General features: G+C 41.3%; 1 protein-coding gene across 2 annotated transcripts; it reads right to left on the bottom strand.

The window, feature by feature from the left end:
- Positions 1 to 203: 203 nt before the first annotated feature.
- rbm12bb (RNA binding motif protein 12Bb) lies at positions 204 to 27,993 on the bottom strand. Of its 2 annotated transcripts, XR_009526176.1 has the most exons (8): positions 27,966 to 27,993; positions 27,713 to 27,855; positions 22,362 to 25,612; positions 17,571 to 17,653; positions 15,725 to 15,780; positions 15,563 to 15,617; positions 15,009 to 15,115; positions 204 to 1,234 (listed from the first exon to the last, which is right to left on the bottom strand). XR_009526176.1 is itself a non-coding variant. In XM_060053650.1 (2 exons), the coding sequence occupies exon 2, from the start codon at positions 25,588 to 25,590 to the stop codon at positions 23,671 to 23,673; it is 1,920 nt and encodes a 639-aa protein (XP_059909633.1). In that variant the 5' UTR covers positions 25,591 to 25,612; positions 27,713 to 27,855; the 3' UTR covers positions 23,297 to 23,670. The 2 variants fall into 2 exon arrangements, 1 of the variants encoding a protein (XP_059909633.1); XM_060053650.1 differs by lacking the exons at positions 204 to 1,234; positions 15,009 to 15,115; positions 15,563 to 15,617; ... (1 more) ...; positions 17,571 to 17,653; positions 27,966 to 27,993 and having other exon boundaries at positions 23,297 to 25,612.

Genomic DNA, 27,993 nt, shown 5'->3' with positions numbered 1-27,993 from the left:
CATTGCTCTGTGTGTGTGTGTGTGTGTGTGTGTGTGTGTGTGTGTGTGTGTGTGTGTGTGTGTGTGTAAGTACTGAGTTCGGATATCTGAATAAAGTGTTAAAACGTTTACAATGTATTGATTTTTTTATGAGTTTACTTATTCACTTATTCACAGGGCTAAGTTAAAACACAGACTTGAGTTTGCCGTATTTAAAAATGGGCAAATAAGGTGGTCCAGCAGCACACGGTAAGACAATATTATAGACAATTAGAGCCAGATATTAAATGAATGATGGTTCAGAGTAAGAATTTAGGAATGCAAAAGTGCTAATAACATATAATAAATTATGTTGGAGTGCAGTCGAACCTTATGATATTAAGACAACAGAATGTAACATAACTAGACCTAATATAAATATGTCAGAAAAGATGAAGCTACTGTATAAAGGAATTGTTCTAACTATTCCTGTCCACTCATAGTTGCTGTATTTAAAATAATTATTAGCCTCAATCTCTGATGCCTGTCAGCGTTACAATACGAGTATCAGTTTGTGTTTTATCAAATATTAAATTGAGATGATTGCAGTATAACACAGAGGGAATTCTGAATAAGAATTCTGAATAAGGTGTGTGTATTTACAGAAAGAGAAGAGCCATAAACTCCAGCTTAAAGTCAACAGCGAGTGTCAAGTCTTCTGTCCAAAACCGGAAGCGTTTATCCGATTTTATAACGTAGTTTATTACGTTCATTTATGTAAACACATTACTTAACGCCCGTTCATTTATGTAAACACACTACGTAACGCCCGATTTTTATTTTATTTTCCGATTTTTATTTTTTATTTTCCGATTTCCGCTGTGCTGGTGGATGTTTCTGTGTGTGGATGTCTGCAGCGGAAGTGCGTTTTTTTATTTAGCGAGAAGATACCGACTATTATAAATATATATTTTCGTCATGGACATTGTTTGTTATTGCTGTTTGCGACAAAGTATACATTTATTCATATTACCTTTGCTTGTACTAAACTAAACAATCAAATGAAAATAGAAACCTGTAACTAATTTCAAAGAATCATATTCTCAAAAAAGTAGGCCAAAAGAGATTTAAACAATATACAATTTTAATTGTGTAACATAAATCAATTCAGCAGCAAATTTGTCAGAAAAGGCCATACATAAAAATGATTTTTCTTTTCACCCAAAGTTCAAAGGGATTCCTTTCTAGTTTCCTGAAGCACAAGATGATGTTCTCCCTGAAAAAAAACACACACACACACACACACACACACACACACACACACACACACACACACACACACACACACACACACACACACACACACACACACACACACACACACACACACACACACACACACACACACACACACACACACACACTTAATCAATAAGCACATCCTATACAGCTGTAGAGGAAAGGAGCTGTACATGTTGACAAATATGTTGATATAGAATATATGCCATAAAATACATATATGATACAGCACTAGCAGTGCTATTTAGTAATTTTAGTAGTATAAAAGCAAGGAATACATAATGTTGAATGAATATGTGACTGGAATAAGAGACTGAATTCACACGTAATAAAAAGGAGTAACGTTATTATGCGGTGATTGCAGTCAGGAACGGGGGCTCGTACAATGTCGAAGACAACGCTATACACTATACATATAAAACACCCACCCACAGAATATATGACACATTGTATTAACAATATAAACAATATAATAATGACAAAGGTTATAAGATGCAAGAAAACCGCTAAACTACTGGGTTGTAACCATTGCGAATATGTTCTCAATGGTTTTATGGGGTAAGTATTACCTTCACTTGTTCACAAAAAACAATGTACACAGTTTTTTTACGTTACGTTTTGTTCCAAGGGTAATAAAAGTATGTAAAACCTACAGGCTATCGTCCATGAAAACTCAGGATGCACACAATGATCGTGCATCCTGACAACCTCGTACGAGTTTGTCAGTGCACAGCGTTACATGCCAAAAATAGATATTCTGTTTGCAAAGGCGTCTGACTTGTTGATTATTTATGAAAATAGACATTTTGAAATGAAAGCTACATTTTGAATAGTTTATTTATAATATTGTTTAATAACTGTTTATGCTGAGACCGCTTTGGTTCTTGCAACCTGTCTGTGTATGGGCTTTGCACACTGTCAAGGGAAAGAGTCAGTGGTTGAAAAAAGTATTTTGACCGCTTACTCGTTGCTTATAATAGTTTATTAATTTCCCAGTATAATTTCCTTAATTTAGAAGACAGTTTTGTTCATTTTTGAATTGTAAAATATATACAATCATTTTTAAGCGTTTTTGAAATTATTGGAAGCGAGTCGAGCTGACCTCGCCTACTGTACTGTATATGTACTGTACTGTATATTGGTGAAACACAATAGCGCATGCGCAACGGGGATTTTTAAAGGTTACTGTACAGTGGCGGCGGCTAGCATCAGGAGCTGAAACATCACTACAGTAGAGCTAAGAAGGTTCTACGAGCGCTTCAGACCAACCTTACCAACTAAAGACGTACGAAAGAGATTCGTAGCAAAGAACGTTACGTGAAACACGTGAGTTGTTAAAGGTCCCATGACATGAAAATCTCACTTTATGAGGTTTTCTAACATAAATATGAGTTCCTCTAGCCTGCCTATGGTCCCCCAGTGGCTAAAACTTGCGTTTGGTGTAAAACGAGCACTAGCTGTTCTGGCTCAAGCACGCTGATTTGGAATGTCTTTATTTATGTCATAATGCCTGGCCCGCCCAGAGACGTTGGACCGCCAATGAGACACGACCGTGCGAGCGCCACATGTGTGTGTGTGAATACACACACTGTAACGCAAGTGTTTCTTGTTGGTTCTTTGACGTCTCTTGTATTTCCACAACGAGACTGTCGTGGGGGTTATCTGAGCCATGGTTGAGAAGGAATTGGGGGAAAGGAACTTTGGCTTTGACTCGCTGAAGTACATGAACTGCGACATGCCGCCGGTTGCCGCGAGGCACCATCGCCCAGCAGCGGGCATCCAGCAGCAGGCAGCGCGCGGATCAGTCTACTTCAGATTGATGTGAAAGGGGAGGAACCAGAGACGTCGCAGAACCCGACAAAGTCGTTTGTGATTAATAATATCGTCTGGAGGCGCACACAGCTTTTGGCCGTGATAATATGTATGATATGATATAGATATCTATGTATGATATGATATTATTTAGATATAGACTGTAACGCAAGTGTTGTACATTTCCTTGTTATTTGGATAACCGTTCTGCTTTTGGTGTTATGGCGCATAACACGTCGGACTCTCGTCTCTGGTATTTCTACAACGAGACTCGTAGTGGGGGTTATCTCAGCCAAGGTTGAGAATGAATAGGCTCTGTGCACTAGAACCCGGAAGTCAACTGACGGTGTCGGCATTCTAGTTTCCGGTCTACTTACTGACCCAGTCCATAGCGTGAACATGTCTGGCTTTTCTAGATGTCCCCAAGACCTACCGACAATAAATGTTAACGATGTTCACCGCATTGTTGGTGCTAGTTCCCTTGCACCTACAAGCAAGCGGCAAAAAAGGATTTAAGCTCTATATTTCGAGTTATTTGCCTAACTTTGAGGGTCGGTAACAGACTACCGGCTTTTTAGTGAACATTTGTTAGCGACAACATTTTTCTCTATTTAAAACACTTAACTGTCCGTTGTTGTACTAACTGTACTAACGTGTGGCCATTTTTTAGTTTCTAACAAAGATAAGGGAACATCGGAGGTGATTATCAGAGCATCGTGCCACAGGTCCATGAAGTAATCAGAGAAGCCTCACAGCTTGAGTGTATGTTAAAGCTAGCGATAAACAAACCGTTATAAACAAACCGTTATAAACAAACCGTTATACGCCCGTTTCTTTTATAACAGTGTCCGTGGGGGGATTTAGCTGAGGTCATATGTTTAATCAAATAATCAATACAAACATGTATATTTAAAAAAAAACAGCACAAATGTACACACAAGCGCACTTTCCTCGTCAGCCACCACAACACGCAGAAAGCTCCAGCCGAGAGCGCCCACCACAGTGCAGGCACGCGAGCCGCACACAGACACAAACACACCAGCTTCACATTGCCTCAAACTCCACTAAAATGCCTCTTTCTGTATAGCACTGTAGTGCTCACGGTCAACACACACTGTACTAGTAGCACTGTACTCATGGTCTAAGACCATCGGAACGGGTAGCTCAGGCTCTTCGGGGTCGGAGCAAGGCTCGGGACTCGCCGGTCTCTCTCTTCGCTCCCACACACCAGCCCGTGTTTGCCTCGCAATGAAGTTGTTCCAGTTGAATAAAGAAGAGACTGAGTTGGGCAAAAGGACCCTTTTCCAGTTGATGTGATCAACTTGTTGTCGAAATGCCGACTGCACACCTTCGTGTGGTTGATGACTTCAAACCCCGTCCTCCTGATCTTCTGTCTCCACTGCGCCCGAAGAATCTGTTTTTTTGGGAAGCGGTGGAAACTTAAACTGCCATTATACCGGCTGGAAGCTGAGCACAACGGTACACAGCAGTGTTGGTTTGATCCGCCTTCACTCCGTTGAAGCTTGTTTAGTCTTCTAACATTAAATTTCCGTTGTTTGGTCTGGTTTTCCATCTTTTTACTATTTATAGTTGCCGTGTAACTGATACGGGAAGTAGACCGGAAACTAGTATGCCGACACCTGGCGACACCGGAAGTTCGCTTCTAGAGTTGTGCACAGAGCCTATTGGGGGGAAGGAACTTTGGCTTTGACTCCCTCAAGAACATGAACCACGACATGGAGGAGAAAGGGATTGTTGGCGGCGAATGTCTCCCGCTTGAGCCCCGCTGAGGGACCACCGCCAGAGGCGGAGGTGCCTAAGCGCTGCCCAGCAACAATCCCTTTCTCCTCCTTGTCGCGGTTCAGTCTACTTCACATTGATGTGGACGTAGAAGAACCAGGAACGTCGGAGAACCCAACGCGGTCGTTTGAGCTTCATAATATCGGCTCACACAGCTTTTGGCCATGATAATATATATTAGATGATATAGATATCTATGTAGGCTATATGATAATATTTAGATATAGAGCTCCAGGACTCCCATGTGTTCTAGAATATTTACACAATGGCTGTGTGCGCCTCGCCATTGCGATACATCCACTGTAAACAGAGCGCATGGTACCGTGGCTGCAAGCTGCTCAGGGCCACACCCCCACCCTCCTCCTTGACCCGCCTCGCTCCTCCTCATTTGCATTATAGCTACAGACACCAAAACAGCGCATTTGGGGGAAGCTCAATATGCGACTGGCTCGGAGTGGCTGTAACTCTGCACCACGGCTGAATTTCGGGAACGTCTTTGAATACTGTGTTAGTTGCCCACTAATACCTATAATAAAGAATACATAAAATAGCATGTCATGGGACCTTTAAAGTAGAGCTTAAAGTAGAGGTTACGAATGACGTAGCGTTAAGAAGGTTTCGAGAAACCGGGCCCTGGGCTCAAGACATAACGCAAACAATAAAAAATAATTAAGGCTTGCACTGGAACTTCTTGTGATTTGCCAACCCGGTATCACGCAATTGCGTGCTCCTGCGCACGAACGTTAATCTATTGAAGCGTGTTCCCGAGCACGATAGTCCGACTTTTTGCGTGTTACACAAAACGAAATGTAAACCAATGCATTCTGAATGGGAGTGTTCTAAGACAATTAACGTGCTCCACAAAACGGTACGAGAGAGAGAGAAAGAGAGAGCGGGAGGGACAGAGAGAGAGAGAGAGCAGAGAGAGGCTTCAGAAAGGGTGTGCGCAGATAGTACAGTGCACCCTTGTTATGTTTATGCCAAAACCTATATATATAATTAGGCTGTGGAAATTGCAATAAGTTAAGAACACAACTTCGCACGTTGAGCACACAGTGTGACTCGTTTATTTTGTAAAAAAGAAAACCGGAAAACAAAGCGTGCTGAAGGTAAACAAATCCAGCATGGTCTGTGACGTCATGAGACGCACGTAATCCTTAGGGACCACCAAGAACGTAAATGACATGCAGTAAACAACAACACAATTGAAAGAACAACACATAACGAAATACTGTAGGTGAATTATGTTACGGTCACTACAAGGCTATAATTATATTATTTAGCGTGTAATGAGACAATCTATAGCCAAATTGTCGAAGATGCCCGAGAATCTTCGGGGATATCAGCATGGGAAATCGGCGAATCAGACCAATGAAGGGGGGGGGGGGACACGTTAGTTGAGGGGGGGGGGGGGGGGGGGGGAGGACACGTTTGTTGAGGGGGGGGGGAGACACGTTTGTAGGGGGGGGGGGGCACGCTCGACAACGAGAGTTGGTTTTTATTGAACGCTCGACAACGAGAGTTGTTTTTTATTGAACGAGACTTCAACACGGAACAGCTGCACGAAACGATGGTCACGTCACTCTCGGTGACGGTGTCGACAATAATGAACACACGAACAATGTTAATAGAACAACACACAACCACATAACATCCCGAACCCATTAACCCCACTTAATCCTAACAACAAAACAAGTTAACAAAAGCCCCATTTGTCAACTGAGAACCCCAATTTCCAGAATCCCCCGCGGCTCCGGAACACGGCGTAGCTTATATTAATCTTCATTATCTGAATGGGAAATGCAATATTTTAGGACAGATACACCATTAAACGCGTTTCTAATGACATTTCTAGCGAGAAATGTACATTTTCCTTACATAATCTTCAGTCAGTGAATGTGTATGATCTTTATTAATCTTTATTATCTGAATGGGAAATGCAATATTTTAGGACAGATACATCATTAAACGCGTTTCTAATGACTTTTCTAGCGAGAAATGTACATTTTCCTTACATAATCTTCAGTCAGTGAATGTGTATGATCTTTATTAATCTTTATTATCTGAATGGGAAATGCAATATTTTAGGACCGATTCACCGTTAAACGTGTTTCTAATAACATTTCTAGCGAGAAATATACTTTTTACTTGCATAATCTTCAGTCAGTGATTGTGTCTGATCTTTAGTTTTATAGTTATTAGGATTTGATCGGCTCGCTCGCATGTTTCAACGACGTCAGGTTGCTTTCGCTAAACTAGCAGCTCACGTGCTTCCTGCGTTTGTGTTATTAAACTGTTACTTTATGTAACTTTTAATGATATCATCTTGTTAGAAACACGTATATCTGAGAGCCAACCCAGTCGCCAAAAGCATACGTTGACAGTGTACTTTTCGTGAACACTGGATTACGTCGCATTTCAACATAAAATAGCGTGTTATACACACACACACACACGCACGCACAGACACACACACACAAGCACACACACGCACGCACAGACACACAGACACAGACACAGACACACACACACACACGCACACGGTGCATTTTGCTGCTAAAACAACAACAACAAAATATTCCCTCAAATATTATTACTTTCAAAACGTTGGCCAAAATGGCCAATAATATCATTTTTTATTTGGGATGCTTCTAGGACATTTTGGGTGGATTTTGAACGGTATGTGGGGGGCACGTTTTTTTGCAGGACCTGGCAACCCTGCGCTGTTGCCCGAGATCTGGATCCACCCCGGCGTGGTGCCGTCTCCTTTTGACCTTTTGACCCCAGACTTCTGGGGGAATAGCTGAATCAATTCATTAGTCAATCAGAAGCATGTAAATATCGTCCCGGTGGCGTAAGAGGACGAACAAGGTGTCCTTCAACATCTACGCTTCCAGGAGATTGCAACGGTGCCACACATGAGCATATTCGAACATGTTTAATGGTAGTAATTAGCTGTCGAAATTGGAGGCCTTAATCAATACTGAGCAGCTATTGATTTGCTTCCCGATAAAGATTTGTCACAAATGACATGTTATTTAGCATCTACACGTTGAGCTGAGTCCAATGACACCAAGAACGACACTCTAGCTAATGGTAACATGTGTTTTACATGGTACACCTAGGTCTAGGACATGATCTCGGTGTAGCAAGAGGCCGAGCTTGATCTCATTGGACTCAGCTTAACGTGGAGATGCTAATTAACATGCAATTTGTCAAAAATCTCCATCGGGAAGCAAATCTATAGCTGGTCATTATTGATAAAGGCCTCCAAAATCGACAGCTAATTACTACCCCGAAACATATTCAAATATGATCATGTGTGGCACTGTTGCAATCGTCTCGAAACGTAGATGTCAAAGGACACCTTGTTTGCTCTGTTGCACTACCGGGAAGATATTTTCATACTTCTAATGGATTGATTCATATTTTAAGGTTCTCGGAGTGAGACTTTAAGTGGCTGCAGCAGAAGTGTTGAGACGAAAGATGATATCAAGAGATTTATAGAATATTCCCATTCACATTATGATTCTTCGTCGTAACATCCGACCAAACATCCTTTACATTCACAGAGCGAAGATTATGAAAGTCCAGGCTCAGCAAGTGCTCCATCTCGTTGCACCTGCACCCAGCGGCTCGCTTGCAAGATTTTGGCCTGAAGTTCTTCCCAGACCTACACCCTAGCCATCCAACATGCATATCTGAGAATCAGGCCTCTCTTTAATAATGACAAAAAGTTATGAGAGAAACACACATTAACTTTTTGTTATCTCATAAGCGGCGTGGTGCCGGCTCCTTTTGACCTTTTGACCCCCGACTTCAAAAACGTGGCCACAGGCCAGCTGTGTCTACACACCTTTAGCCACAAATGTACACCTCCATCCCACAAAAAATGGGGACTAGAAACTAACCTCTGTCTTATGTACATTTACTGTACTGTTGGAGGTCACGCCCCTTTGCCGACCTTTTCGAGATTGCTAGGGATGCTAAAATGTTTACACACATTTCCCGGGGCCCCGTGTACGACATATCCGAGATTTGGAGTTCTAGCCCTTAGAGAAAAAAAGTTTTCCCAAATGGAGTGCCATTTGGACAAAGCCCCTCAGAAGTGTAGACTACAAGGCCTAATGGTTCAGAATGTGGTGGAAAAACAGTTTTTGAGATAGGAAGGTCCTACCGCCCTGAAATTGTAATACCTTATTCTAGGGCCTAACTGGGACCTCCGCACCGAAACTTGGCCCGGTCGGACCCCGAGGGCAGGAAGGGGGGGCCCTTCCTGCCCGAGACTTGGCCCGGTCAGACCCCGAGGGCAGGCCCCCCCTTCCTGCCCTCGGGGTCCGACCGGGCCAAGTTTCGGTGCGGAGGTCCCAGTTAGGCTCTAGAATAAGGTATTAAAATTTCAGGGCGGTAGGACCTTCCTATCTCAAAAACTGTTTTTCCACCACATTCTGAACCATTAGGTCTTGCAGGCTTCTGAGGGGCTTTGTCCAAATGACACTCCATTTGGGAAAACTTTTTTTCTCTAAGGGCTAGAACTCCAAATCTCGGATATGTCGTACACGGGGCCCCGGGAAATGTGTGTAAACATTTTAGCATCCCTAGCTATCTCGAAAAGGTCGGCAAAGGGGCGTGACCTCCAACAGTACAGTAAATGTACATAAGACAGAGGTTAGTTTCTAGTCCCCATTTTTTGTGGGATGGAGGTGTACATTTGTGGCTAAAGGTGTGTAGACACAGCTGGCCTGTGGCCACGTTTTTGAAGTCGGGGGTCAAAAGGTCAAAAGGAGCCTGCACCACGCCGCTTATGAGATAACAAAAAGTTAATGTGTGTTTCTCTCATAACTTTTTGTCATTATTAAAGAGAGGCCTGATTCTCAGATATGCATGTTGGATGGCTAGGGTGTTGGTCTGGGAAGAACTTCAGGCCAAAATCTTGCAAGCGAGCCGCTGGGTACAGGTGCAACGAGATGGAGCACTTGCTGAGCCTGGACTTTCATAATCTTCGCTCTGTGAATGTAAAGGATGTTTGGTCGGATGTTACAACGAAGAATCATAATGTGAATGGGAATATTCTATAAATCTCTTGATATCATCTTTCGTCTCAACACTTCTGCTTCAGCCACTTAAAGTCTCACTCCGAGAACCTTAAAATATGAATCAATCCATTAGAAGTATGAAAATATCTTCCCGGTGGTGCAACAGAGCAAAAAAGGTGTCCTTTGACATCTACGTTTCGAGACGATTGCAACAGTGCCACACATGATCATATTTGAATATGTTTCGGGGTAGTAATTAGCTGTCGATTTTGGAGGCCTTTATCAATAATGACCAGCTATAGATTTGCTTCCCGATGGAGATTTTTGACAAATTACATGTTAATTAGCATCTACACGTTAAGCTGAGTCCAATGAGATCAAGCTCGGCCTCTTGCTACACCGAGATCATGTCCTAGACCTAGGTGTACCATGTAAAACACATGTTACCATTAGCTAGAGTGTCGTTCTTGGTGTCATTGGACTCAGCTCAACGTGTAGATGCTAAATAACATGTCATTTGTGACAAATCTTTATCGGGAAGCAAATCAATAGCTGCTCAGTATTGATTAAGGCCTCCAATTTCGACAGCTAATTACTACCATTAAACATGTTCGAATATGCTCATGTGTGGCACCGTTGCAATCGCCTGGAAGCGTAGATGTTGAAGGACACCTTGTTCGTCCTCTTACGCCACCGGGACGATATTTACATGCTTCTGATTGACTAATGAATTGATTCAGCTATTCCCCCAGAAGTCTGGGGTCAAAAGGTCAAAAGGAGACGGCACCACGCCGGGGTGGATCCAGATCTCGGGCAACAGCGCAGGGTTGCCAGGTCCTGCAAAAAACGTGCCCCCCACATACCGTTCAAAATCCACCCAAAATGTCCTAGAAGCATCCCAAATAAAAAATGATATTATTGGCCATTTTGCCCAACGTTTTGAAAGTAATAATATTTGAGGGAATATTTTTTTGTTGTTGTTTTAGCAGCGAAATGCACCGTGTGCGTGTGTGCGTGTGTGTGTGTGTGTGTCTGTGTCTGTGTGTCTGTGCGTGCGTGTGTGTGCTTGTGTGTGTGTGTCTGTGCGTGTGCGTGCGTGCGTGCTTGTGTATAACACGCTATTTTATGTTGAAATGCGACATAATCCAGTGTTCACGAAAAGTACACTGTCAACGTATGCTTTTGGCGACTGGGTTGGCTCTCAGATATACGTGTTTTTAACAAGATGATATCATTAAAAGTTACATAAAGTAACAGTTTAATAACACAAACGCAGGAAGCACGTGAGCTGCTAGTTTAGCGAAAGCAACCTGACGTCGTTGAAACATGCGAGCGAGCCGATCAAATCCTAATAACTATAAAACTAAAGATCAGACACAATCACTGACACAATCACAAAAGTATATTTCTCGCTAGAAATGTTATTAGAAACACGATTAACGGTGAATCGGTCCTAAAATATTGCATTTCCCATTCAGATAATAAAGATTAATAAAGATCATACACATTCACTGACTGAAGATTATGTAAGGAAAATTTACATTTCTCGCTAGAAAAGTCATTAGAAACGCGTTTAATGGTGTATCTGTCCTAAAATATTGCATTTCCCATTCAGATAATAAAGATTAATAAAGATCATACACATTCACTGACTGAAGATTATGTAAGGAAAATGTACATTTCTCGCTAGAAATGTCATTAGAAACGCGTTTAATGGTGTATCTGTCCTAAAATATTGCATTTCCCATTCAGATAATAAAGATTAATATAAGCTACGCCGTGTTCCGGAGCCGCGGGGGATTCTGGGAATTGGGGTTCTCAGTTGACAAATGGGGCTTTTGTTAACTTGTTTTGTTGTTAGGATTAAGTGGGGTTAATGGGTTCGGGATGTTATGTGGTTGTGTGTTGTTCTATTAACATTGTTCGTGTGTTCATTATTGTCGACACCGTCACCGAGAGTGACGTGACCATCGTTTCGTGCAGCTGTTCCGTGTTGAAGTCTCGTTCAATAAAAACCAACTCTCGTTGTCGAGCGTTCAATAAAAACCAACTCTCGTTGTCGAGCGTGCCCCCCCCCTACAAACGTGTCTCCCCCCCCCTCAACAAACGTGTCCCCCCCCCCCCCCCCCCCCTCCTCAACAAACGTGTCTCCCCCCCCCCCCCCCCCTTCAACTAACGTGTCCCCCCCCCCCCCTTCATGGGTCTGATTCGCCGATTTCCCATGCTGATATCCCCGAAGATTCTCGGGCATCTTCGACAATTTGGCTATAGATTGTCTCATTACACGCTAAATAATATAATTATAGCCTTGTAGTGACCGTAACATAATTCACCTACAGTATTTCGTTGTTGTTTACTGCATGTCATTTACGTTCTTGGTGGTTCAGGGATCGCGGTCCCTAAGGATTACGTGCGTCTCATGACGTCACAGACCATGCTGGATTTGTTTACCTTCAGCACGCTTTGTTTTCCAGTTTTCTTTTTTACAAAATAAACGAGTCACACGGCTGTGTGCTCAACGTGCGAAGTTGTGTTCTTAACTTATTGCAATTTCCACAGCCTAATTATATATATAGGTTTTGGCATAAACATAACTAGGGTGCACTGTACTATCTGCGCACACCCTTTCTGAAGCCTCTCTCTCTCTCTCTCTCGCTCTCTCTCTCTCTCTCTCTCTCTCGCTCTCTCTCTCTCTCTCTCTCTGTCCCTCCCGCTCTCTCTTTCTCTCTCTCTCGTACCGTTTTGTGGAGCACGTTAATTGTCTTAGAACACTCCCATTCAGAATGCATTGGTTTACATTTCGTTTTGTGTAACACGCAAAAAGTCGGACTATCGTGCTCGGGAACACGCTTCAATAGATTAACGTTCGTGCGCAGGAGCACGCAATTGCGTGATACCGGGTTGGATTTGCGTACAAGGCATAATGTGTAGACGATTTTCGATTTCGGGGATTTTCTGACGCTTTTATCTAAAGCGACTCACAACAATTTATTCACACATTCACACACCAACAGCGGAGTCAATCACGCAGGGTTACAGCCAGCTCGTCCGGATTAGGGTGTTAGCAAACTTTAGAAAACTATAAGGAGAGTAAATACAAGAAAGCATTAACATTAAAACTTGTCGGAACCGCATGCAAAGGTGTGGGCACTATCAAAGTCTGGGAACATCGCACGGAATAAGTCTCCAATTCTCTTATTTGACTTGTATGATTGGTGTCTTGTCACGGTGTTCAGACACCACTCTGCTTTCATCGTTGACGTGCAACCTAACATTGTCCGGAGATTTGTTGCTGCTGTCCCGGTTGATGATTTCGGAGATGGGGTTGGAGGCACGATAGAAACGAAAGCAGAACAGGGGGGTATACCGCAAACCTCGCTGAAAATACCCAGGCATTCTTGGGAAAACCTGGCTCGACAGAGACGCAACTCGCAATGAGAGTTAAATGGTACCACGACGCTCACTTAAGATTCAATTAGTTGAACCAGGTTTTCCGCTTTAGGTTCAATGCGCGTTCACATAAAAGGGGCGTTTATCTGGTCATTTGACTCACCCTTATGCAAAATGAATCGAGCGAGAGCGGTGTATTTCACCCAAGGCGAGCAGTGTATTATTATGAATTCCTACGAGGAATTCAAAGTCCAAATCACAGCCAAGGGGAACACGGTTGCCCATAATATGGCTTGGGTGGCGTGCTGGCAAAAAATAGCCGACCGTGTTAATTCTTAAGTGAAAAGATTCTGCATATTATCTAAAAAATATCATGTATCATCATGCCTTTTACCCCCATAGATGTGGTGCCAGCACGCTCCTACGAACATGGGGCCAAGTCAAAAATAAATATAAAAATATTATTCAATGTGGTAAGTTGTAAGCATCCATTTGAAAAAATTAAGGTGAATCTAGCCACTGATTTGCAATGGCCTAGGCTCCAACCTTTAATCTCATGTTGATTACCTGTAGCAAATAAAAAGAAAACCCAAATTAATACGACTGGGAGGGGGACCGCTCCACCGCCCTTCACCACTTCGGAGGAGCTGGCTCTCGCCAATAACGAAGGTCGGCCGATGATGGTAGCAGTGGAAGGGGGGATGTCCTCTGACCTCACTGCCTCGACATCCAAGTGGTTTGTAATGAGTATGTATTCATGTATTGGCAATGGACTTAAATAATTGTCTTGCTAATCAAATGTGAAATGATTGAGTGTAAATTAATTGTGTCATTTTTAGTTGAAGGTACAAACATTATTTTGGAGGAGCCGCCGACAATCAATCTCCAATCAGAGGTATATAACTATCAAAGCAAAGTGTCACGTATTCTTCTAAATGTTTAATTTTTGGAAAGAATGTCTGTATAATAGGTTTCCCTGATTCTTGCAGGAGACTCAGTCTCTTGCAGGGGTTTTTCTTAAAGATTTCTCACAGCTATAATATGAATTTGTAGAATAAAAAATGCCTTGGCCTAATTGGTGTCACTGACATAGCGGTTATGTAAGGGATAATGGACAACAGGGCACGTGACTATCCAAGGTTCATGTACGTTGAACGTGGGGCCACCTTTAAACTTGAAACACAGACACACTGCGCAACAGTAAGTGCACGGCTTCTTTGTGTAGCATTGCCTACATACTGTCCAACAAGGACGATCAAATAACGAATACCCTCTGATGAGAATCAGTATCTCTCATAAAGAATATCGTCAGACAATGCCAAGGGATCGGTTCTGTCCCGAAAAACCCTCAGTCTCCGGAGAGACGCCTGTACGATAAGTGCGCCGAGGTCCACGGGAACACCCACAAATGGTGACGCCATTGTCGGAGGGGCTAGGAAGCTGGACGCTTTTGAAAGATGGATTTAAGACTTTTTAAATGGTATTTAAGGCCTTATTTTTAGATTTATGAATTTAAGACTTTTTAAGGATCCGCGGGAACCCTGTACTAGTCAACCCGCTCTACCTCCTGAGCTATTGCCGGCTACTTGCTGCTTAGTTGTTTACAATAGTAATTTACTAGTATTTACAGTAGCTCTGACAGCACCTGTAAAACCACTACATAATACCGTACTACGAATAGGGTTGGTCCAAGACAACGGTTTTGGTACATACCGCCTTTTCCAAAACTATGGGGTGCTCTGGTAAATATTTAGGCTTTTTCTTGGCCACAGGTGAGGATGCCAGCTCACATAGAACCTCTCTCGTGTAGGATATTCTCCCTAAGACAAAATTAGTGAACATGCTTAATAAACATTACATCATGCAGTGCCAAGTAAACAGCAATATGTGAATCATACATTCGTATGTGATCTTTTAGTTTTTTTTTATGTAAATAAGAAACTCCAATATGAAGTCAATCACGTCTTAACCAACCAATCATGAAGTGTTTAATGTCTTTATGGACCGAAAATTGCAGCAACATGAGATAATAATGAAAATCTGATTACATTTTCCAAATAATTACCCTTATAACTTTCTATTTCCAATACATGAGCCTCATGGCTGTTTATATGTCAAGTTATTTTGGGACAGGGCAACATGTTAGGGTTTTAGGTTATTAGGTTTTTAACCATACTACACGGTAAATTGAATATTTTATGTTTATACATAGTAAAATAAACATTGGAATTAGTAAGCTATTCCATCAAATGTCTGTATTTCCTTACCTTGCTTCGGTGTGTGTAGGCGAATTATACTGTAGAATTGCTCTACAGTAATATTCTTCTTGGACAGCAAAAAGATGCATACACATTAATAAACTGATTGGGAATAATACAGCGATACAGGGCACTGATGGTTTAAACTGGTTTGCCACAAAGAAGCCTTACCTGTTCATGCTCCACCGGTGCGCCCGCAGGCGTGTCTGCGGGTCCATCATCAGACCCTAGTGGAGGTAGTTGTAAATAGAACTATAACTATATGGCCAGGCTAAAGCCCTCAATGCTCTCCTTCACCCTGGTCCAGGCTAAAGCCCTCCATGCTCTCCTTTACCCTGGTCCAGGCTAAAGCCCTCCATGCTCTCCTTTACCCTGGTCCAGGCTAAAGCCCTCCATGCTCTCCTTTACCCTGGTCCAGGCTAAAGCCCTCCATGCTCTCCTTTACCCTGGTCCAGGCTAAAGCCCTCCATGCTCTCCTTTACCCTGGTCCAGGCTAAAGCCCTCCATGCTCTCCTTTACCCTGGTCCAGGCTGAAGCTCGCAAAGCTCTCCTTTACCCTGGTCCAGGCTGAAGCCCTCCATGCTCTCCTTTACCCTGGTCAAGGCTAAAGCCAACATGATCTCCTTGACCCTGGTCCAGGCTAAAGCCAACATGGTCTCCTTACCCTGGTCCAGGCTAAAGCCAACATGGTCTTATTACCCTGGTCCAGTGGTGGACGAAGTAAACCAATTGTGTACTTGAGTAAAAGTACAGTTACATTGCATTGAATATTACTTAAGTAAAAGTAAAAGTATTCACCTCATTTTGTTACTTGAGTAGAAGTACAAAAGTATCTGCCTTCAAAAATACTTAAGTATTAAAAGTAAAAGTTTTTTTTTTTTTCTTTACTGTCACATCAAAACCCCTACTTGAACAGGTGAACAATGCTTTACATTTGCCTAATCAAACAAACAAATAATATTAATGATCTCTCTCAATGACCACACCACCTTGTGCTTCCAGCTCCAGCGTGACTTTGCAATTCTACAATCAGGACGACACCTGAGGTGCGTTCAAGTTCAGCGAACATAGGCGAACGTTCGCAACGAACGCGTTGACATTAAACAATTAATTTTGAACGATTTTTGAACACCGTTCTAAACAAACTAAACGAAAAAAATGGATACGAAGGCCATGGTATTAGCGGCAGCCTCCATGTTAATGGAAGAGTTTACAGAAGAGGGTTTGCAAGTGGTCGACCTCGTTGAAAGCCTACTGCAGACAACCAGTACGGAAAATTCAAGAATAGAGGGCTACGTCACCGAAGTTGTACCCACTTACTGCGATATAACGTTCAAATCGCATTTTAGGAAGCAAAAGACAACAGTTGAAGTAAGGGTGTAGATAGGCTATATGAAACGTTTTATCTATTGCTTTCTGTGTAGGAAAGGAGTAAATGATTTCAATATAGTTTAGTTTAATGCCATGGCAACGAATGTCACGTAGCCGAAGAGAGCACCGCGATCCATCTCTGTTTGTGGAGAACTACCTCTTCAGACAGTTTGCCTATGTTCGTAAACGTTTGCTTGCTTATGTTCGTTGAACGGAAAATGTTTAAAATCGTTCGCGAACGTTCGCCTATGTTTGCGATTCTGAACGCACCTCTGTTGTTAACTTCAGCAGATAATCGCGCGCTGGGCGCTGCCGCTGATTGGTTATAGTCGCGATACACTTTGACCTTTTGGTATTTTATTAAAAATAAAAAAGGAACGAGTAAGGAACGAGTGTTTCTGTAAATGTAAAGAAGTGAAAAGTAATAATTTTCGCTTTAAATGTAGTGAAGTAAAAGTATAAAGTCTTACCAAATAAATGTACTTGAGTAAAGTACAGATACATGGAAATGTTACTTAAGTACAGTAACGAATTACATGTACTTCGTTACTATCCACCACTGCCCTGGTCCCGGCTAAAACCCAACATGCCCTCCTTTACCCTGGTCCAGGCTAAAGCCCTACATGCCCTACATGCCCTCCTTTACCCTGGTCAACGGTGCTGCGCCGCAGGGGTCGAGCCGGCTCCAGGTGCTTCTGCAGTCTCCTTCTCGCTAACGTTACCTCCATCCTGTAGAGTACTTGAATTACTGCAAAATAACATCCAAATCTTCGCAGTTGCAAAGGAATACATCGTCATACTTAATAACTTTGTCTCCACCTTTAACTCTTTGATGTCAAATTATACACATTTATTGTATTTTAAGTGGAAAAGGTATGTGACAAAACATTTAGCAGAGGACAAAATTTAACTTATGCTAAACATGTCCTTTAGTGACTCATTGACACTCTGAGACGGTTGTTAACTAAACAGTTCAGAGGTGAAAGCTTTGGTTTCAGCCTAAAGTTTGGTTTCTCCCTACAGCCGAGAACAAACTGGTCAATGACGTTATGTCTTTTTTTATTCAACATACTAGGCATGCACCGGTCGACCTGCCATAAATCGGACGGACATTACGAGACGACGCTGAAATTGGCAGCCGATTCGCAGCAGCCGATCCGGCAGTTAAAGGGTAATTCCGGTGTAAAATGGATTTGGGATATGTTTTTGTATGATAACGAGTTGAGACTAAGGCTGGGGGTAAACGATTATTTATTAAACGATTAATCTGGCGATTATTTTATCGATTAGTCGACTAATCTAATGACTAATTGGACGATTATCTATTTTTCTGTTGCTCGATTAATAAAAACCATAATGTATCTCAAATAAATACCAAAAAATTCTTAATAATATACTTTATTTAATACGGAACCCGTAAAGGGACATGAAAAAAATGTGTGCGTATACTCTCTTGCGCTCCGCCTCCAACTACGAGTTGGTTAGTTACATCTTTCCTGCTGTCGGCTCCCAGACCGAGGAGCACAGGTGATACGTTCCCTCCAGGGCCGATGCTCTCTTGGGGGCATGACCCTTCACTTTGACCGACAGTGAGTCTGCTTATAGGTCGGAATATGATGGAATGAAGCGGCCACCGATTCTTGACAGGCTGGGTACTTTATTCTTACACACAACCGGACTCGTTCATGACTTCACTAGACTGACACGCACGCTATCGCTCACTCTCCTCGCTCGTCCACCTACTCGCTGACGACACACACACACACACACACACACACACACACACACACACACACACACACACACACACACACACACACACACACAGCCAGTGATATGCGCACGATATTTCCCCATGCTCACGAGATACTTTCTCGTGCGCACGAGATACTTTCTCGTGCGCACGAGATACTTTCTCGTTTGAGATGCTCCAACATTGCTGTCGTGCTCTTGTGATATGCCAACTCCATTTGGCAAAGAGTGCAAATCACAACACCTTTCCGTTTAGGACTTAACTACTAAGTATTTCCATACCTTTGATGATTTCGTGCGCGGACATTTTCCTTTATTGTGACTTTCGTCCATTTCTCCGTCGAAAATCGTCGACATCATCGACACGTCGCTACAGCTCTAGTTGAGACGTTCGTTTTGGAGCTCAAAAACCGCATATAGACGCCGATTCTATCAAAACGCTATAAACTTGGAACAATGGGGGCAGTGGTTATGGTAAAAACTAAATCGCTATTTTAAACCACTTAAAAGGCTAAAAGTAGCCCGACACTTCTTTGGTAGTATAATAAGGGTCTTAACATATAAAACGAGGCATTGAGAACTTTGTAAGTGTACAGATTGTTTATTAAAAAGTACATTTTATACACACAATACCATCAGTAGATCACCCGTCGACCCCATTTTGTTTTCAAGACTCGATAGGTAGATTGACGAACACAGAGATTGTGACATCCGTCAGCAACACGCAAGCTCTGTGTTTGCCAATCTACTTATCGAGTCTTAAAAACAAAATGGCGTCGACGGGTGCTCTACTGATGGTATTGTGTGTATAAAATGTCCTTTTTAATAAACAATCCGTACACTTAAAGTTCTCAATGCCTCGTTTTATATGTTAAGACCCTTATTATACTACCAAAGAAGTGTCGGGCTACTTCTAGCCTTTTAAGTGGTTTAAAATAGCGATTTCGTTTTTACCATAACCACCGTTTCAACTCGTTATCATACAAAACATATCCCAAATCCATTTTACACCGGAATTACCCTTTAAGGAAAAGTTAAGGGATTCTTAACGAGAGGCATGGAGCGGCTGATTCTCCGTTGTTTAACCTCCTAAATCGCTGCGGTAAAGCCACATTAATTAGTTTAGATTATCTAAGAGAGTCTAAACATTCTTTAAAAACAGTTTACAATTTATGTAACCTTTATTTAGTTTGTTAAAAAAAAAAAGAGGAGATTTCACTGCTTTTCTTTTGTATCTGGACCACATTAGAACTGGTCCTGATTGAAAACCACTACAGCTAGACTCTTCAAATCTGGACTAGATTATCACAGTGAGGATATACATTGTGGAAAACATAGTTTCAGATTTGTGAAAGCTTTTTTCTATTTGTGAAAATTCAACAAATGCACATTTTAATGCCTTTTAGGGGTCCAGACCGCATTAGAACTGGTCCTGATTGAAAGCCATTACACCTAGACTCTTCAAATCTGGACTAGATTATCACAGTGAGGCTATACATTATGGAAACATAGTTTCAGATATTTGAAACGTTTACCCTATTTGTGAAAATGCAAAGATTGCACATTTCAATGCTTTTTAGGGGTCCAGACCGCATTAGAATTGGTCCTGATTGAAAACCACTGCACCTAGACTCTTCAAATCTGGACTAGATTATCACAGTGAGGCTATACATTATTGAAAACATAGTTTCAGATTTGTGAAACTTTTACCCTATTTGTGAAAATGCAAAGAATGCACATTTTAATGCTTTTTAGGGGTCCAGACCGCATTAGAACTGGTCCTGATTGAAAACCACTGCACCTAGACTCTTCAAATCTGGACTAGATTATCACAGTGAGGCTATGGATTATAGAAAACATAGTTTCAGATTTTTGAAACCTTTTTTCTATTCTTGAAAATGCAAAGAATTTCCTTTGAAAGAACTAATTAACCAATAGACTTTATAAAAAGTTAAAAATGACTTTTTCTTCATTTTGTTTTAAAGTGAAAAAGAAGAAATTTGGATGGAAATAAGACAGGAAATGGAAAGACGCAGACTCCTGCACTGAGTCAGCGCAAATACAAATACCATGTTTATTTCAAAACTACAATCTACATATGACCATGTTACAGAGACTCTTCTAAATTTCTGTACTTTGTAAAGCTGATGTCTTTATATTTGTTTTACTGTCTTACGTTTTGGCTTTTCTGTACTTCCACATTTTACTTAATCCACAATTTAACTCTGTAGATGCTGATACAAATGCTCTTGTTGGTCGTTTGTGTGCGGTGGACCTTGAAGTTTAGCTGTCCTTTTTACTTATAACCTCAATCCCTTTCAGAAAACAATGCCTGTATATTGTTCCGTAACATTTTTTCTGGCTTTTAAGATTCTTTGGACAGTTTTGGACTGTATGAATAGTTGATCAATAATTGCACCTAGAAATTTGTTTTCATATACCTTTTTTAAGTTTACGCCCTCTATCTGTTCCTGGATGTTTTCCGATTATTTACAGTTTCAAAATATCATGTCAGTTTTGTTTTTGCATTTGTTTACAACATCTATAATTTCTCTCTCAAGAACAGGATTGAGGTATATTGAGCTGTTGTGTATCACGAGGTGATGATTATCAATGTAGTCCAGATATGAAGAGACTAGGAGTAGTGGTTTTCCATCAAGACAATCTAATGCGGTCTGACATGTGCCTTTATTGCATTTTCACAAATAGGGTAAAAGTTTCAAAAATCTGAAACTTTTTTTTCTATAATGTATAGCCTCACTGTGATAATCTAGTCCAGATTTGAAGAGTCTAGACCTGGTTTTCAATCAGGACCAGTTCTAATGCGGTCTGGACCCCTAAAAAGCATTAAAATGTGCATTCTTTGCATTTTCACAAATAGGGTAAAAGTTTCACAAATCTGAAACTATGTTTTCCATAATGTATATCCTCACTGTGATAATCTAATCCAGATTTGAAGAGTCTAGGTGTAGTGGTTTTCAATCAGGACTAGTTCTAATATGGTCCAGATGCAAAGAAAGCAGTGAAATCTCTGAAATCTTTTAACAAACTAAATAAAGGTTACATAAATCGTAAACTGTTTTTAAAGAATGTTTACTCTCTTAGATAATGTAAACTAATTAATGTGGCTTTACCGCAGCGATTTAGGAGGTTAAAGAACGGAGAATCAGTCGCTCCATGACGCTCGTTAAGAATCGCTTAACTTTTCCTTAACTGCCGAATCGGCTGCTGCGAATCGGCTGCCATCTTCAGCGTCATCATTACGAGGGTCTATGAAGATAAAACACCTAGTGCCTAGCATCACACGCATAGACCCTTACCCAGCAGTTCGGCCGAAATCTGCCATCAGTTCACCGTTCAGTTAATTCACCAGTAAAATTCAACTGTTCAGTTTATTAACCATTAAAAGAAAACTGTTCAGTTGATTAATTTCGGTTTAAAGTATTTAAACCGGTAAACCGACAATAACCATGGCATTGTGAGTGATAAGTAGGATGTGCTGATGATAGCACGCCTCGGTCGGTGAGCTAGGACTGACCACTTTTATCAGTTCGACCACCAGACTAATCTTCCTCTCTGAACAGGACACATCTTGATCAACCGAGTCCAATTAAGCATATTATGTTGATAACGATGTTGCTTTGTACAATATATTCAATTAAAATGTCCTTTATAAATCATTCACCTGTCTCTCCTGGGAACATGCACTCCCTCGTTGTTGGTTTTCCAGAGCGGGATGAGTGATATCCCTCCGCGGTGGCTTGTCAATCAGCTGAGTAGGATCTGTCTGATATCCCTCCACGGAGGCCTACCAATCAGCCGGTTGACTGACTTTGTCGATGTTTACAGCTTTTAGAGCCCACATTATTACATCCACCTTATTCTGAACATCCTGCATGGTTTAAACAAAAACTATAAACGGAATAATTACTTATATATTTAACTTTTCCTGCAGCATTAACGGGATCCTTCTCCATAGTGCAATCTTATTAAAACCCGAGCACTTGTCACATTAAGTTTACTATAAAGAAAAACAATTGACCAATAAATAAAGGTCTTGTTGCATTTTTTCCATGTTAAATTGTTGGATGCAGGTCAATTAATACATTTGTATTAACATGGTAAAATGGAAACCTGAAATGCAATGCATCATGAAACCAATAACACTACATCGATTAAACTGAATACATGGGTGGTGTTGGCTTAATTCAAACATTGTCAACTAATAAAACAAATCTAACCGTAGTAACTGAATAAATGTTCCTGGGTTAGTTATGCTGTGAACCCTTCATAATACAATTAATAAGAGGCGGGCCTATGAACGATCAGCTCCCATTCTTGTCCTGTGCTCCTTTTTGAATGACGGGCTTCAATTTGATTCTGTAGTAGCTAAATAACAGTATTAGCTGTGTTTAATTTCTATGAAATAAACGACGGTAACATTTTAAAAGTCTCACCTTGCTTACAATTAAAAAAACATTTCCTTTTTTGAAAATACTTTACTTCTTTGCCTTTGCCTTGTGGGGCATCAAGTCATGACTGGAAATGAAAAGTAAACCTTAAACAACTTCTTATGCAAAAATGTGCATACACACAATGATAAGTAACAAACCAATTCAATTATTTGGCCTGTCTGCAAAGACCACAGTTTAATTGTTTACATTGTCAATGTTGAGATGTAAATCTTGCATTAAGGTTTTCCTCCTAAAATAGTTAAAAAAAATTCATTCCCTTTCCAAATGTATGTGTCAGATCTTTTCACAACAGATGTCAAACAAAATAATGCTCACGTGAAACGTTCAATTAAGTGAAGCAATTATGAGTAACATTTGTATTCAAAATAAAATAAAGTGACGATACATTGACTTAAGGTTAAAGATCATCTCAAAATAAAGAATCAATTTGACAAACAATGGCTTAATAAAAAAGAAAACATAATTAAAGATTATATGCCATTTGTTTTAAATACCATAACCCCAAACCACACCCCATGTTCACACAAAAACAAGCTGTATTTTTCGATTACCAATTGGTCTTCCACTGAGTTCTCGAACTGCCGTTAATGCTTCCTGGCGAGATTCAAACACTACTGTTGCAGAGCCTTTTGGCATGCCATTTTTATTGTACTGCAGTGAGACAGATCCAGGGATGACACGATATCCATAGCAAAAGTCATAGACCTCATCCATCTTGATTTGAGACGGCAAGTTGACAAGCTTTAGGCAAGTGGGACCATCGAAATTCTGTGCAGGGGGAGCCATGTCTGTGTGCGATGATCCATTTCCTCCCCCTTGAGGATAATGCACAAGAGAATCCCTACTGCTGCCGCCATGGATTTGAACCTGGAGATTAGCCATCGGCATATCAGCATGGGATGGTTCCCTCATGTTTGGGTAGTCCATGTCACCAGGATAGGGTCCCTCGCTGCTGCTCCGTGCAGAATGCCTTTCTTCACATGCCATTGGCTCTTCAAGCATTGGGGGCCCCACACCGAACTCCCGCATCTCAGACCGTGCAATGCATTTCAACACCACTTGTGACCCAAGAAACCGCTGCCCATTTAGAGATTGAGCATTCATAGCCTCTCCTTCAAACTGAAAGACAACCAAAGCCTCTCCAATACCCGCTCCTTTGTGGTCACGAAGCAAGAGAACACTATCCTCAGTTATATTCAACCCGAAGAAGAAGTCCATGATCTCGACTTTTCGCACATCAAAGGGCATATTCTGAACATAGAGACACACTTTCTCAGAGTTGTATGGATCTCCTTGCCGACTTGGAGGGCTTCCTTTAAATCTTTCCGTCGCCTCACAAGGTCCATCCTTGGGGTTACATGACTCCAGAATGGAGAGCATCTTCTCTCTTGATATAGGAGATATATACACATTCCTGTTGAGGAATTCTTCTTTGTGGCGAGTCAAGGCAGCACAGTAGTTGCTTAGGCTTTTAAAGAGCACAAATGCTGATCTTGTTCTCCTACCCCCTCTGTCTAGCAGGTACAGTATCTGGTCATCCTGAAGCCTTGCATGGTGGAAAAGTTCTTTAATGTTTCTTTTAACAGTTGAATAAGACAGATTTTCCAGCAAAACACAAAACTCTTCAGTGCAAGCAGAGTTGGGCAGGATGGCTAAAGGGGATCGTGATCTCAGGCGACGTGGATGCCTTGCAAGTTCCTGTGGTGACTTTCCTTTTTCAAACTTGCCATTATTGTTGTAACCTCCAACACCACCAAGCTCATGCCATTGTTGTTCAGTTGCCAAATACACTTCCACAAACCGTGAACCAATGTATCCCCTATCTCTCTTTATGCCATCTCTTGCATCCTGTCTTGTTGCAAATTTAACAAGCCCTAGCCCATTATTTTGACCACGCCCATTTTTCATTAAGATTATGCCATCAACCAGCAAACCATCAAAAAACTGTCTCACATCAGATTCAGTCACCGAGAAGGGCATTCCCTTCAGAAACACGTACAAGTCATCATTGGAGGGAGATGCAGTCCTCCGGTACCTGGTCAGAGAATGACCTGCCCTGCCACCCGAACTCCTGCCTGCATCTGGGTGGTTAGTTCTTCTAGGTCCCACTGGAACATCACCATGGAGTCGTCTTGAATCTTCCTTCAGTGGTCTCTTCTGATCCAGCTCTGCGTTTTTTGTACTTTCTTCCAGAAGGCTCTGCATTTCCGATTTACTGCTCAGCAGCAAGTTAACAGGGGACCCCTTGATACAGCCTCCTGAACGTATCATGGCTCTTCTTGCATCTTCATCAGAAGCAAAGATGATGAAAGCCTCTTCATTCTCCCCACCAATAATATGCACCCCACCATCAGGGATTTTTAGGCCAGTGAAGAAATTGCGAATGTCCTCAGAACCTGCTGTGATTCTAAGGCCCTGTAAACGGATGACCACCGCCATGCCGACGCAAAAACAACAGCACCTGCAGACAGAGGGGTACAGAATCACATTATTGCTGACGAAGCCTTGCTTGATCACCATTCATTCCTAGGCAGTCCAATACAACACCACTGAACTTCATTGGAAGGGTGTACTTCAATACATGGAGGAACACCATTAAAGATAGCCACTGCAACAAGCATGAAATAATTTAAGAGCAGTCCTCAACAAATAGATTGGAAAATCCAACAAAAACAAAGCAATCACTCTTGATTGCAGAATGAAAGAAATACAATCAAGTTGCCATTTCTTTTATCAAAATGCCAAGGGGATTAGTCAAATAACAAAATGTTGCCATTTTATGAGCCTATTATCTTCTCAGACACCCAATAGTGTGATATGAGATGGCTCTTGGTAAATACACTCACCTATGGCCAAGGAAGTGCATTAAACCAATCTACAAAAATAATGTTAACACAACCAACCATATGCAACCAACAAGATGCTCAAAATAATTGCCCAACAACCAAAAATGATATTCCATAATGAAGCATTTAGTACCAAAGGTTCCTCATGAGTATTAAAATATAACCTGAAAAACATTTTGACTTAAACTTATGGCAGAACTCTCGTTTTTCATGAAAAGCATTCCAGCCTTAATTGCATTCCAGCTCAAAAAACTTTACATGCTTTTGTTTTAATCAGGACCAGTACAGTAGAATCCAACACACTTCACAAGTCAGAATCCACGCATTATGATTAACAAACCATCTTAACCTTTGAGGGTTGGCGAATTTGAAGACAAAGTGTGTTTACAAAACAGTCCATCTGAAGAAATGTTATTTATACCCCAACCAAAATCTGTATTGGAGCAGTTATTCCCTACCCAGAATATCAAATCTTGAAGTACAAAATTATCTGAACTGCTACTATCTGATATCAGTTGACCATGGTGTGGCCATGAATTCCTGGCACGACTATTTTTCATTCTAGGTTTCACATTATGCATCGCTCAGCTCAACCAATTGTGCAAATGTTAGACTTGCAGTAATGCTGACTAAATATTTGAGCTGTACTTGGAAAATCCGGATTTCTGCAAATTGCTTGACATAGATTTTGAGTTCTGAAGCACTCTTTTTCTGGTGAAGGTTGGAAAAAAAATAAAAAGACCAAACATGTGATGACAGCAATTTGGAAACAAATATCAAACTTCCGATTTAACAAGTAGCCACTAGCCTAATTAAAACTCCAGTGAGACAATGGATGTCACTGGTGACATTAGTACAATCTTTGATGAAACCAAATATCACCACTTTACCACTCACCTCCAATATCATGGTGACTTTTACAGCATAACTTAACGTTTAAACAAGATCCAGAGATTCCACATAGGTATAAGGCCACAGTCAGAGAGAGAATTTCCTCAGATCATGTCAATACTTTTATAACTAAAAGCTAAGATAACTAGTATTAACAGCATATTGAACATTCGGTTTCAAAAGAAACGTGTACAACTAATCCTTTACAAACGAATGTACAAGACCACATATAAAATATATGAAAACTAGCCCAATCTAACTTTAATCAATGCAAAACTGCCACACTTCTAACCAGGCCATAGGTTAACACGAATCATTCACTTCCCATATTCACTACTAACAGTGACTAGCAAAACACAGGTGTCCTTCTTAGCTGTGAAGTTGAAGGCAGACATTACAACACGTCGCTGTGGGAAAAAAATGATTATTCATCATGAGGTGACTAAACGTTAAGAGATTGACATTAAATCAATGAGATTAAAATGAGTTTTTTTACAATTAACAAACAACGCAGGCCTAATCATTGGCAACCGTGTAGTAAGCTACCGCTAGTTTGTTGGAATTACTAGTCATAATAAAACAAATGCTTTATACATCATCAAGGGCTAACATAAAAGCCTACTTGAAATAAATAAAGATTGAAGTGCCTTTATTTATGCCATCATCATAACAAAGTCGGTGTGTGTATTTGCTAACGAATGCTATCAAGCTAACCAGGCCTCAAGCGCTAGCTAGGCGACTACACCCCTCAGCACAGCTACCGACGTTACACTATCTAAGCATATTTTACATATAATCAGGTCTAGCTAAATGTCCAAACTTACACAAACGGCTAGCACTGATGAGAAATGTACTTTCAGCAGAAACCAAACTTGATCTATTAGATAAATGCAGGCCCGTCCCACGCCACGTTCCTGTAGTGAGTGAGTCCTCTTGTTGTGGCCTTGAGCCCCGCCAGATGGGGGAGCTGTTGGGAGACATTGAGCAGCAACGAAAAACACACTTAGATCAATCTAACTTTATATAAAGGTTAGGGGAGAAAGACTACATTTAAGTAGAGCCCCCCCACACACACACCTTTCGCAACTTGTAGTTTGGCCATGGC

The sequence above is a fragment of the Gadus macrocephalus genome, chromosome 6, assembly GCF_031168955.1.
Source record: "Gadus macrocephalus chromosome 6, ASM3116895v1".
Taxonomy (NCBI): domain Eukaryota; kingdom Metazoa; phylum Chordata; class Actinopteri; order Gadiformes; family Gadidae; genus Gadus; species Gadus macrocephalus.
The sequence above is the reverse complement of the archived record's forward strand: the minus strand, read 5'-3'. Positions and strand labels throughout refer to the sequence as shown.

Bases quoted from the DNA above. Each gene is read 5' to 3' on its own strand.
- rbm12bb (XM_060053650.1), bottom strand. From the start codon at position 25,590: ATGGCGGTGGTCATCCGTTTACAGGGCCTTAGAATCACAGCAGGTTCT.